Source organism: Tyto alba, unplaced genomic scaffold (genome assembly GCF_018691265.1).
Source record: "Tyto alba isolate M040663 unplaced genomic scaffold, T.alba_DEE_v4.0 Super-Scaffold_5, whole genome shotgun sequence".
Taxonomy (NCBI): Eukaryota; Metazoa; Chordata; class Aves; order Strigiformes; family Tytonidae; genus Tyto; species Tyto alba.
The window spans coordinates 20,313,542-20,325,883 of NW_024881326.1; the positions used below are offsets into that span (position 1 = coordinate 20,313,542).

General features: G+C 54.8%; 1 protein-coding gene across 1 annotated transcript in view; it reads left to right on the top strand.

Moving 5' to 3' along the window:
* Positions 1-4,261: 4,261 nt before the first annotated feature.
* Positions 4,262-12,342, top strand: part of MCF2 (MCF.2 cell line derived transforming sequence) — a 60,241-nt gene continuing 52,160 nt past the window's right edge. Inside the window, exon 1 of the mRNA XM_042807323.1 lies at positions 4,262-4,428. Within this exon, the coding sequence (XP_042663257.1) occupies positions 4,296-4,428 (133 nt within the window). The 5' untranslated portion in view covers positions 4,262-4,295. The remainder of the gene's footprint in view (positions 4,429-12,342) is intronic.

Below are 12,342 nucleotides of genomic sequence, written 5' to 3' on the forward strand. Positions count from 1 at the left end.
CCCCCTCCCTCCCGCTGCCCTGCAGCCGCCGCGGGAGATGCGTCTGCGCCATCCTCGCTGCTGGGGCTGGGGCTGGGCTGGGACTGGGCTGGGGCTGGGGCTGGGGCTGGGGCTGGGCTGGGGCTGGGGCTGGGGCTGGGCTGGGGCTGGGGCTGGGGCCGGGCTGGGGCTGGGGCTGGGCTGGGGCTGGGCTGGGGCTGGGGCTGGGGCTGGGCTGGGGCTGGGGCTGGGGCTGGGGCTGGGGCTGGGGCTGGGCTGGGCTGGGGCTGGGGCTGGGGCTGGGGCTGGGCTGGGACTGGGGCTGGGCTGGGGCTGGGGCTGGGCTGGGGCTGGGGCTGGGGCTGGGGCTGGGGCTGGGCTGGGGCTGGGGCTGGGGCTGGGGCTGGGGCTGGGGCCGGGCTGGGGCTGGGGCTGGGGCTGGGGCTGGGGCTGGGGCTGGGCTGGGGCTGGGCTGGGGCTGGGCTGGGGCTGGGGCTGGGGCTGGGGCCGGGCTGGGGCTGGGCTGGGGCTGGGGCTGGGGCTGGGGCTGGGGCTGGGCTGGGGCTGGGCTGGGGATGGGGCTGGGCTGGGGCTGGGCTGGGGCAGGGCTGGGGCTGGGCTGGGGCAGGGGATGGGGCTGGGGCCGGGCTGGGCTGGGGCTGGGGCTGGGGCTGGGCTGGGGCTGGGGCTGGGGCTGGGCTGGGGCTGGGCTGGGGCTGGGGCTGGGGCTGGGCTGGGGCTGGGCTGGGGCTGGGGCCGGGGCTGGCTTCGCCGAACTGCCCGTCTGCGGATAACCTGCCTAGCTGGAAAATAACACCGTGGCCCAGAGAAAGGGCGTGTGTGCACCTGCGTGTGGTGTTCCCTTCCAAAACCGGGGGTTGTAACAATAACCGAGGCAGGTCTGACTGACGCAGGAAAAAAGCGAGAGTGGGAGAGCGGAGCGGAGTCCTTTCTCTTTCTCACATTGACATAGGAGGTGAAATAAAATCCTGGTCCTGATGGTATCAGTGCAGGTTTAACTGGCTTCACTAAGGCCAGGATTTCTGCCGGCTGTGGATGTTCTGCGCCTCCTGGACCAGCTTGGAAAGAGCCCACGCCAGACAGTGGCACCGGATCAGGGGTGATGCTCCTCGTGCTCATGAAATCCTCCTAACATCCCCATTTATGAAACCCAACCAGAGCTTAATTACTCCCCTGCACAAGTACTTTGATGTCGCTGTGCTTATTCCAGAGGTGAGCAATTTCCTTCAACATCAGTTTGACTCCAAACTACATTTAGCCAGCTCTGTTTTTCCAGTTCTGAGCACCACCCTAAACAAAAACAAAAACAACAAAAAAAAATTAAAACCTTTCTGTCCCGTTTTGTCCATTGGAGTTTGGGCATGAAGGACCAAGCGGCTGCTCCCCATTGACACGGGGGCTAAGCTGGGGGCATGAAGCAGGGGTGCAGGCGAGGAGAGGATCGGTGGAGGAATTGCCTGTAAAAGCTGATGGGGCTAACGTGATGGAATGGGGCAAGGGTGTTCGCAGCAGCCTTCCAGGTGGTGTAGCAGGAAAAATGGGATTTGGGGAAGTCAGGGAAAAATGTTGCAATGATTGAGCCCTGGGGTGATGAGAGCTGGGCTGTATTTTGGAGAAATTATCTGGCACCTGCAGGACTGTGTATGAGCTGGGACGGAGGGCTGAATTGAGGGCGACAAGTTAAATTACCCTGTTTAACTAGAAACTTTTCCCCAGCTACTGTCAGGGGAAGGGTGTTTCTGAAGGAGAGACTAGGAGAAAGGATGGATGGAGCTGATGCTGACGGATGGGCGTTCATCAAGACAATTTCAGAAGCCTCTAACCGAGCGATGTCTCCAAGCGACGCGGTGGGGCGGGAGCAGCCGCGGCCGGACTCGCTGCTCGGCCCTTGCTTTCTGCCCAGTCCCACGACGAAGTATGAAAGCAGCAGCTTCGGGAAGTTGCAGAGACGAAAGCTCCGTTTTCTCCAAATTGTCACAAAAATATATGCTGTGGAGAAATAGCTGATGTCATTATTCAGATCAGTCTCAAAAGGTGGTTGCGTCACTGTGAGGCTTCAGGTGTCTGTGGTTGCCTAAAGCGGAGTATTCCTGTTTGACTAAACAGGTATTTTTGAAGGGTGATTTCTAAAAACCAAATAATGGCACCAGTGCCCACAAAATCTTCTAGCCTCTATCTGGGGAAAAAAAAAAAAAAAAAAAAAAAGCATTCTGAATTTCATTTGAGGCTTTTTTTTTCAGCCTCTGATCTGGAATTAATGGAATTAGTAGGAATTCTCTCTACACCTTCGCCCTAAGATTTAAGAATAAGGAATTGCACCCACATGAAATAAAACTCTGCAAACAGAGGTGCTGCAGGTGCTGGCAAGGTTCTCCCCAGCTCTCTGAAAGGGCTCTTTCCCTTCTCACACCGATGCATATGTGCTACTCTCAGAGCCCTGAACGTTGTTATGCGACCCGTGTGGGAAATCCCTGGAAAAGAAATACCTGTGTTTCTGGCTGTTGTTTCCTTTTTATCCATCTCCCCATTCCCTCTATCTCAGCTTCTCCATGCTGAGAGCTGGCTGCTGATGCCCTGCTCCCGCTGCACGGGCTGGAGGAGGCAGCAGCTTTGGGATGTGCAGGATCCCGGCTGGCACCGGCCGCCGTGGTCCAGCCCCGGACACCCGCAGCTCGGGGAGGGCGCGTTGGCTGCACAGACCTGATCCAGAGCCGGTCTTAATCATTTTGTCTTCTATACAGGGAGAAAGAAATGAATGGATTGCCAAACCTGAGGGATAACATAGCTGCGTCTTCTACTGGCTAGCTTTATTTTTCCCGAAGCCGGAGTCAGAAGCGGGTGTGTATCACTTTGTGGTGGTGAGTCCTGATTACAGCAGGGCATCCTCTGTGCAGTGGGAGATCTAAAAAGAGACTTTCAGCAGCTGGATGGGCCTCATTTCTACACGAGCTGTTGCAGTTTCAGGAAAATGGCATTCCTGCTGTAAGAATACAGATGGAATGCAGCACAGCTGTCTTTCCATGCTTTTAGCCTTGCATATTCCTATTTTATAACCACATTTTACTGCTGTGCACCTGAGCTGGATTTTTTGATGAGTAACTGCACATGAACTCTCCCTGTTGCACAAAATGTGCTTTATGATCAGACAGAAAATCGTCTGTTCAAACTGCTAAGTTAGTGAGGATCTGCTGTGTTATAAACGAGGAACACTGACTGAATGTGTAGTTTTTCCTTGAAAAATACTGTATCAGTGTAAGAAGGGACATGGTCTACCAAAAGGCAGTGATTTTCATGCTAGCATTGTTAGACCTTGGGTCCTAAATTAATAGCCCTGACTGCTGAAGTGTTGGAAAAAGGTTGCTATTATAGTAAGGAGCATAATTAAGAGGTTGTTTTGGAAAAACAGGAACATCCACTTCTCTGTGCTGCCTTCCTGGGCAGCTCAGGCTTTTGAACCTCAGCATCAGGGAAAATGAGCCTGATGGGTCAGGCCAGTGATGTGCTTAGAGCTCTGGCCAGCTTTGGCTATAGCATGTCTTAATGTAGTTCTCATATATTGTTTAAGGAATTTGCTAGACTGCTGCTTGCAGAGGGTGAAAACACTTCTTTTTTTTTTTTTAAATTTTCTTAGAGTAGTAGTATAAGCACAAAGGCAGTGAGAGGCTCTGACTGCAGGGTGGTGTGTCAGGGGACACTGGAGAGTAGCAGTAAATTAAAAAAAAAAAAAAAAAAAGAAAAAAAGGGGGCAAAAAGGGGGGGAAGCTCAAGAGAAAAAAGAAAAAAAAGAAAAAAGGGAAAATGGGGAAAAAGACAAAAAGGAAAAAGGGGAAAAGACGAAAAGAGCAAAAGGCAAAAAGGGGAAAAGGGGAAAAAGGTGAAAAGGGAAAAAGGCAAAAAGGCAAAAAGGTGAAGAGGGAAAAAGGGGAAGAGGGAAAGAGGGAAAAGGGGGAAAAGGGAAAAAAGCAAAAAGGGAAAAAGAGAAGAAGGGAAAAGGGCAAAAAAGGGAAAAGATGAAAAGGCAAAAAGGGAAGAAGGGAAAAATGGAAAAAGAGAAGAGGAGAAGAAGGGGAAAAGGCAAAAAGGGACAAAGAGGCAAAGGCGGGGGCGCTGGTCGGGAGACGGCGGAGCCCCCGGGCCCGAGCGGCGCGGCCGCCGGGGCGGGGCGGGGCGGGGGGCGGGGCGGGGCGGGGGGCGGGACGGGGGGCGGGCGCTTCCCCCCGCCCCGCCCCGCCCCGGCGGCCGCTCGGGCCCGGGCCGGCGGGGAGCGCTGCCGGCGGGGAGCGCTGCCGCGGGGCATGGCCCTGGCCCCGGCCCCGGCCCCGGCCCCGGCCCCGGCCGGGCCCCCGCCGGGGGGCACCTCGGCGGGGGAGATGGAGCGCTACTACTGCCTGCTGCGGGCCGCCGCGCTGCTGGAGGCCGCCGCCGGCGGTGAGTGCCGGGGGGGCGCGGCGGGGGGGCCAAGGGCCGTCCCCGGGCATCCCGCTCCCTCGCGGGCAGCAGCCCCGCTGCTGGCTCGCCTCCGTCAGCCAGACGCTGCCCGCCCGGCGCTCGGGGCGGAGGGAGCCCGCCGGGGGGGTGTCCACGGAGCGGGGGGGGGGGTACCCACGGGTGTCCGGCTCCTTCCGCGCGGGCGAGGCGGGCAGATCTGTCGCGACCGGAGTCGCCGGCCCCGGGAGCCCCGGGAGGGGGGTGGGGTGGCGTGTTACAGGAAGGTTGTTGGGGGACTCGGGGCGTTATTTATTTTGATGGTCCGCGCGGGCAGCGTGGAACGGCCTCGCTTTTTGAGGGGATGCTGTTTCACGCCGTGCTGCTGACAGGTCTTTCTCGTTACTGGCATGCATCGCTCAAAAGGCGTTTTGAGGAAAGGGGGCTCTTTTCGGTGAGCGGAAGGGTGTCTGCCAGTGCTGGTCCCCTTCTCAGGCTCCCCAGCGCCAAAACTAGGGAAGTCTTCCCTGGGAAGTTGCATCCCAGCCTGATGACTATGATGTGCCCTTTCCCAGTTTCTGAACTAGACAAGCAGTAGATGTGTGTAGAGTGCATGACTCTGTCAGGCACCCCCTCTTCTCTCCTTCATTCCTTGATCTTTAAACATCACTTAAGCCCCAGGCTGGGTTGGGGACCGCACAGGGTTGTAACGATGTTGCTGTGGTTATACGGCTTAATGTGAGAAGCAAATGCAATCTGATCCCTTACCCCCAGGCTGTACGCTGCTCTTGTGCCTCCACCACGTTTCCTTTGGTGGACAACAATCTGCTCATAAACTGTGTGGAGCCCTGAGTTTTTTGTTATTTTGTTTTCTTGTGGGGAGAAGAGAGTTTTTTTGCAGTGAGGTCTTTCGTAATCCCGGAAAGATAGTGGCATCCTGGGTGACTCCAGCCTCGCTAGAGGACATGTATCTTGTCAGGTGGCGAAGGCACTCACCAGTCCTTTTTTATTCCCAGCTGGCAGAGCGCTCGGAGCCGTGCCAGGCACAAAAAAGACACACTGACCCCAAAAAAAGCTTCCAGTCTAATTCCAGTTTCCTCGACCTCCTTGCAAGGCACAGTTTGGGGTGCGGGAGGAATTTATCAGGGGGTAGGTCACAGGTGGGGATTTTACCACTGTGTCACCTGCTTCTCGGGAGCTGCTTGTGTACGTGGTCTGGGACGGTGCCCACCACGGCAGCTCCCACTCTGCTGGGGGCTGTCCTGCCCGCCCCACGCTGACCTGCTCGGCTGCCTGCGCCCTCCCGATGGGGTAGAAAGGTGTAGGCAGGGGTGATCGCAGTCTGTCAGCAGAGGATGCTACTCAAACGGGTGTGATTAAAAAAAAAAGTCTGATTCTCCTTGCGCTGGTGTCGGTGATGAGACGCCCACGCTGCTTGAACAGGAGCTGGGTGTCACAGGGATGGGGACGCAGATGGTGAACGTTTCCTATGAGCCGTGTAATGAAAACCAGGTGAAAGCGGGCAGCGGGTTTCTCGTGAGCATGAGCCCTGTCTTCTAACCACCCCTTGGCAGATGACCTTTGTATAATGCTCGTACAAAATCAAAATATCTCCACAAAGGCGCTCTTGTGTGGTTATAGCTGCAGGATCCGGACATGTGATTTGGCATCTATGTAGATTCTTAAAATGAGATATTGAAAAAGATACAAAGTTGAATAAGGTTCCCCAAATCATGAGATTAAAAATAAATCAGATGGCTTTTCTCCTCATTGCTGATTTCTGAGCATTCAGCCTGAGCTGGGACTGTGTTTTATCCATTTCCCTTTGAGCATCAGTACTGGAAACTTGTTGATCGTTTCTGGAAGAAGGTGACATTTCCCCCATATCTGACTTACAGTGAGATATAAGCCCATAGAAATGCCGAGCCTTTTACAGCCATTCTCGTCTCTAAAATGGCATGGGCTCCCTCGGAGAGCTGCAGGAGTACAGGGCCAGCAGCCTCCGACAGCTCCGCGCCGCCGTCGCTCCAGATCCCTTTGGGTGGACCACGGAGGAGTAGTAGTCTGGGAGCAGTCAGTAGTACGTGGGATGTGCTTCCTCTCCCTACATCACATTTGCTACGACTGCAGTTTAATGGTTTATCATTCATTTGGCAGGACAAAAGTGAAGTGACAGCAGGGCTGTGTGGGAGGGAAGCAACTGAAGTGTAAAACATGGTGCGGGAAAGAGTGAGTCTTCCAGAGCTCTGTCTTTGCCACCCAACTGGAGGATGTTTGGAGACAAGGAGCTTCCCCTGTGTGACTGGAGATGGGGAGTCCAGAGCTCAGATATTGCCGCTGGTCCTGCGTGTGGTAGGAGCCTTTTGTGAAAGTCAGTTTTGGTATTTCCAGGGAAATCCCAGAGCTGGGAACCAGGCGAGTGCCCTCAGCCTCGTCCTGCAAACGGGCAACTTCGTGCTGACTGACACACGTCGCTGCGACCCTGGTCGTTCTGGCATGTGTGATGAGCACAGCTCAGGTCCCACGCTCCTCAACTTGCTGCGTTGCCAAAGCCTCAGTCATCTCATTGCCAGCTTCCCAAACGCAGTAAAATTGAAGGCCCTTGCTAAATTGGGGGCAGAGAGGCAGGAGCACGAGGAGCTGTGCTGGAAGTGGCTGGGTGGAGCTGCCTTCTCTTCCGAGTCCCTTCTCCTCCCAGGCGATGCTAGACTTGGTTTTACAGCGGGGCTGAATCGGGAGCTCCTGGGGAAGAGCTGTTCCCTGGGAACTGGCGCTGGCTGAGCCGCCTGCGAGGTGCCATTATCCATCTGCTGCTCCGTGGGTGTCTGTCCAAAGGCTGAGGGGGTGTGAGACAGACAGCGAGCGCCAGCGATATCCTCCCTCCCCATCACTTTCCATGCCACTGACCTTCTCCTGCCTCAGGAGAAGCTGTTAGCTGGATTTGGAAATGTGCTTTTGCTCAACGGAGGAATGCCAGAATTGAGCATTTCCATTTTCAGTTCAGGAAAAACTGTTTATAGTTTCCCTCCCTTTGCAGCAGAGTTTCCAGGTGATGCCATTGTGGCAACCCAGCTGTACGATTTAGTTTCCTGGCTGTATGGGCTATGAAAGCAAATAAATTGTTCCAGTGACTTCAGTGAACTTAATTCCAGGTTCCTAGGCAGGTAATGGGGCCCCAGGATTTACTGCTGTTCATCTCCCAAAAGTTACTTTGTGCATAAAGCTGGAATTTGGCTTGGAAAAAGCAACACTTCCATGGTATTGAATAACAATGGGAAAGTTATTGATATGTGTATGTTTTTATTTGGCTTTGGAAGTCTTTTGTGCTGAATGGGCTCTGGTTTGGAAGCTGATGTTGTTGGCTGGGAGGGTTCGTACTGGTGGCAGATGATAAACACACCTTCCCCTGCACAGCTGGCAAACGCGCCCCGGTGCTGATGTGCAAACACCCGTAGACGCTTTCCCGAGTCACTTGTATATGAAGGAGAGACTGAAATTGGGCATAGGAGAAATTTAAAAGTACGCTGAAGCTCCTAAGTACTAGAAATGCAAGAAACTAGATTTTCTCAACTCCCACGCTGCGTTTGAATCCATAAGGGTGGGTGTCAAGAAACTTTTATTACATTTCTTGTGATAGATGTAAATTCATGTATACATGAGCTGGCTTTTATCTCTCCCAATTTTTGCTTAGTTCAGGGTGATAAGAGAAGACAGTTTTTCTGACTGGATGTGCAAACATCAGAGCACCCAGTATTTTGTTCTCTCGCATTAGCGGATTAGCCGCAGCAATTACAGCAGATAACACGTAAGCCTCGTTGCCATTTAGTTTACTTTTGCTTTGCCTTTTCTGAGCAAAGCTTCCACAGTTTGCCAGCTGTTAAATCTAAATGGAAAGAGATTCCCTCCCCACCCCTTCCCCAAAACTCTGTGATCCCCAGCAGACAGGGACTCCCTGGCCCTTTTAACCTCCTCTGAGCATCCTCCTCCTCGCTGGCAGCGTGGCTCAACCCCGGCTCGCGGGGACCCTTCTACTCACTCCAGCTCCCAAAATTGTATGGAAGGATGATGTTCCCGTGGATGTGGGATCCTTAGCTGGCTGCACGGTGGCCCGCGGTCAGCGGGAATGAGGTTTTGCCGGTTCTGTGTGTCAGTGGGCGATGGCCGCTGTGCCGTGCCGGTGCCCTGGGCGCTCCTGCTCCTTCTCAGCCAGCGTTTCCCCGCCAGCGGTTGCTGGAGAGGTGCCCAAGAGCGGGGGGCTCCTGCCCCAGGAGAGGGGGGCTCGGCTGCAGGGCCTGATCCAGGGTCACTCTGTGCACGCCTGGACGCGGTGCCACCCAATCCCTCTTTGGCCGTGCCGATCAGCTCCTATTGTAAGGTGATGATTCAGCTGGTCCCGTGAGGACATACATTCCTCCGTGGGACGGGCACGCTGCCTGGATGATTGTCCACAAGCCTGAACTGTGCTGAGTTCACATTTTCTCCCTATTTCTTACGTATTTGGGTTTTGTTTTTTTTTTTTTCATTCACAGCATTTTCTTTTGCATTTTTACTCTTATCCTCAGTGTATATAAATCTAAGCCTTTTGAAAAGGTCAGTTGAGTTTTTCAGAAGCTTCACTATTTTTTTGCTGTATGGTTTTTTACCCAAGCACGCTCTGAGGTTGGGGTGATGGGGATGTGTGTCTGTGCTGTGGCATCGATTGCAGATAAGCCCCGGAAAGCCTCGGCAGAGAAGCACAGCCACGAGGTCAGGACTGAGGACCATCTGGTGCCGTATCCTGCCTCCTACGCTGTGCTGGAGTGGGTGCTCTGGGAGGAGTAAAAGAAAGAGCTTGCAAACAGAGTGAACCTTTCCTTAAAATATCCTCCTCAGTCTGGCAAAGGATAATTTAAGGAGTCCTTGAAGCTGGTGTGGTGACCAACCCATCACACCTAGTGATGGACTAACCCTCCGGGGGCTTTCCGCAGCGTTGTGAATCCCTGGGTGTTTTTTGATGTGTTTCTGCCTGACGTGACTGCCTCATTTTCCCATCTATGACATGAGCCGATGCTCCTGGTGAAGCTTAAATCATGATTTTCACTGGGGCGTGCTCACGTACGGACAGTTACTGTGGTGACTGGGGAAGAGGGGTCTGTGTTTGTGCCCGGGCGGCTGTGGAGGGCGGCGGCTGTGCCGGGGGGCCGGTGCCAGCGGCTGTCCTGCGCAGGGCATGGCTTTGCAGGGGCTGGGTCCCTTTGAAACGGTGACGTGGTGGCTGCTGCCGTGCATCTGTCCCATCGGGCTCTGAAGGAAGCGTTTTGCTGACCTGCCTCATGTCCGAGGGCCGCCCATGCCCGGCTGCCAGCATCGCTGGGCTCCTGGTAGCTCCTGGAGTGGCCCCACTGGTGCCTGTAGCCCGGGGACCGGGGTGTGCTGCCCGCACCTGAACCACCAGCTCCCTCTAAATACACCCCGGCTGTCCACAGCTCCCACCACGTTCCTGGGGTGCTGCTCTTCCTGCGGCTCTGCCATCCCTTGTCCCCTACATTGTGCCCATGCTCTTCCCGGGAGGCGTTTGAGATGGCAGCTCAGCCACTCGGTAGAAGCGGGTTTTGCAAGTGCCTCTGCCAAGTCAAGGATTTACTGAGAGATTTGAGTGTGGCAGGTGGAGGTTTGCCATCAGGCTATTGACAGAACCGGCCAAGGAGCCCCATCACCTTCCTCGGGATCAATACATCAAGTCTTCAAATAAAATAGGGATTTATAAACCTAATCTAATTGCTAGTCTTTTCCTTCAAATGAAAACGTGGTTTCGACTGGCTGTAGTTATGAAGCGGGTGCCTGCAGGCTGAGCCCAAGGCTCGGGGGGATGCAGATGCTCCCAAGCAGCCCCCAGCTGCAGCGGGGTACAAACTGTCCCTGTGGGCACAGGGGGACAAAAGAGCTTGCAGCAGTCAAAGCTATTGAAGCTTTCTGCCATTAATATTTTAATGGTTCTTTTGTGTCACTCGCTTGGCACGGGTAATGGCTGCACCACCTGGAATTGCAAACTGTTGAATGCAGCAGCAGAAATGGTTGTTCTTACACTGAGATAGCCAAAGGTGAACTTGCTCCATGTGGTTCCCCTGGACAGCAACAGTCTCTCGTCTTTGCAACAGGTACCCCCAGCAACAAGAGCGTATGTGTGTCAGGGCAGGACGCATGAGCACCTGGACATGGTTTTGGTGTATACGAGGGTGTGTGGAGCTCGGAGTTGCTGTTAGAAATGACGAATGATTACACATATAGCCTCTGCAACGTATCTGAGAGCACTTGCAAATGCAGAAGTTTTTGCGCTTTGCACCATCAAGTCTCAAAGTTTCTTTAGCAGCTGAACTTCTTGGGTGTGGAGAGAAGGAAATTTGTTTGATGCAGGGTATGCTTCACTGCAAGGTATTCCTTACAAAGGGAAAAGGTCCCCACAGGTCTAAGTCTGTGGCCAGGCTGTTACCTCAACTATAAAGGTGTCATTGCAGCGTAGGGCTGCTAACTCCCATATGCTGCTCAGCTCTGGATGACTTTGGTGAAACCAAGTAGAAATGTCTCGTATTAGCAGGCCCCTCTGGTTTTCTGCCCTGTGAACCTTTAGAAGTCCCCGGTGCGGGACCTGCGAGCCCCTGTGAGCCAGCGTGCTGCAAACTCACTTGTAGGGAAAAATGATCCCTTGGCCTCCAGTCCCCAGGGAGAAAGCCACCGAGTCCTGGCTGGTGGACTTCACAGCTGATCCCGCAAATTTCAGTTCGCTGCTGCATCCAGAAACCAGTCCCATGGGTTGTGGAGACTTTTTCTAACCCAGCTGCCCAGGTTAGCCCAACACCATCCAACAGTTCAACAGGGTTTTTAACACCCACCCTTTGATGCCAGCTCTCGCACGGCCCGTACAGATGCGGGCACTTGGATCGGCCTGAGGGATGGGGGTTGCGGGGGTCTTTCTTGCCTTTGTCATCAGACATGCTCGTGGCCGTTCGCCAACGCTGTATCCTGCTGGTGCTTGTGCCTGTTCCCGTATGCAAAGGTGGAACTGAAGCCACGGGAGGCGCGATTTGCTCCCGGCTACCGAAGAGTTCCGTCTCAAAGCCAGGAAGCAGCCTCGGGACCTTGGCTGTCAGTTCTCCGCTCTGCACAGCTCCCGTAAATGAGCTTTTGGTGAATAGAGCAGGCCTTGATGAGAAGCACAATGCCCTATTCTCTGCTCCGCGCTCTCTGATGAACGTGCCGTTAAGCACGGCGTCTCCGTCAGCATCCTGCCGCCTGGGCAGCCGCCAGCCCCTCCCGGCTCCGGTTCCCACGAACGCTGTGTAAACACCCGCTCTGCCCCTACGCCGCGCCGCATCCTGTTCCCGGGCAGGTACGGGGCAGGACGGAGGGTGGATCCGGTGACGGGGAAATTCGGATCCTGCTCCCGGCGTGAGGTTGTCGGGGAAGCCACCGCTCGGAGGGCGCGCAGGTGGGGCGGGATCCCCGGGAAGGTGCTGGCTGAAGCAGCGCCCGGGCAGTACGAGCAGCTGCCCGTGGGGCCCGGGGCTCCCACCCTGCTCCTTCCCCATAGCCAGGGACAGGCATTTTGTCACTCGGCACCGAGCTGTTGGACAGGCTTTGTGTAGACCTCATGCAAGCTATAGGGCTGTTTGCAGACGGTATAAACCAGTATTTTTTTTTCTCTAATAACTCCCTCTGTCTTGCTTTCTGGCCATGGTGTGCTGATAAGGGGAGCGGCAATGTTTCTTGTTGCGTATTGGGTTGAACCCAAAGTCTTTTGAAATTCCTTAGTGAGAAAGCCGGGTGAGGCTCAGCCACTCACTGGCGAGGATGCACACCGGGGCGATGGGGACTCGGGTTTCCTCCAGCAAGCTGGGGCCCCGACTTGTGCTGTAGGATGGATTTCTGTCACGCTTCCTG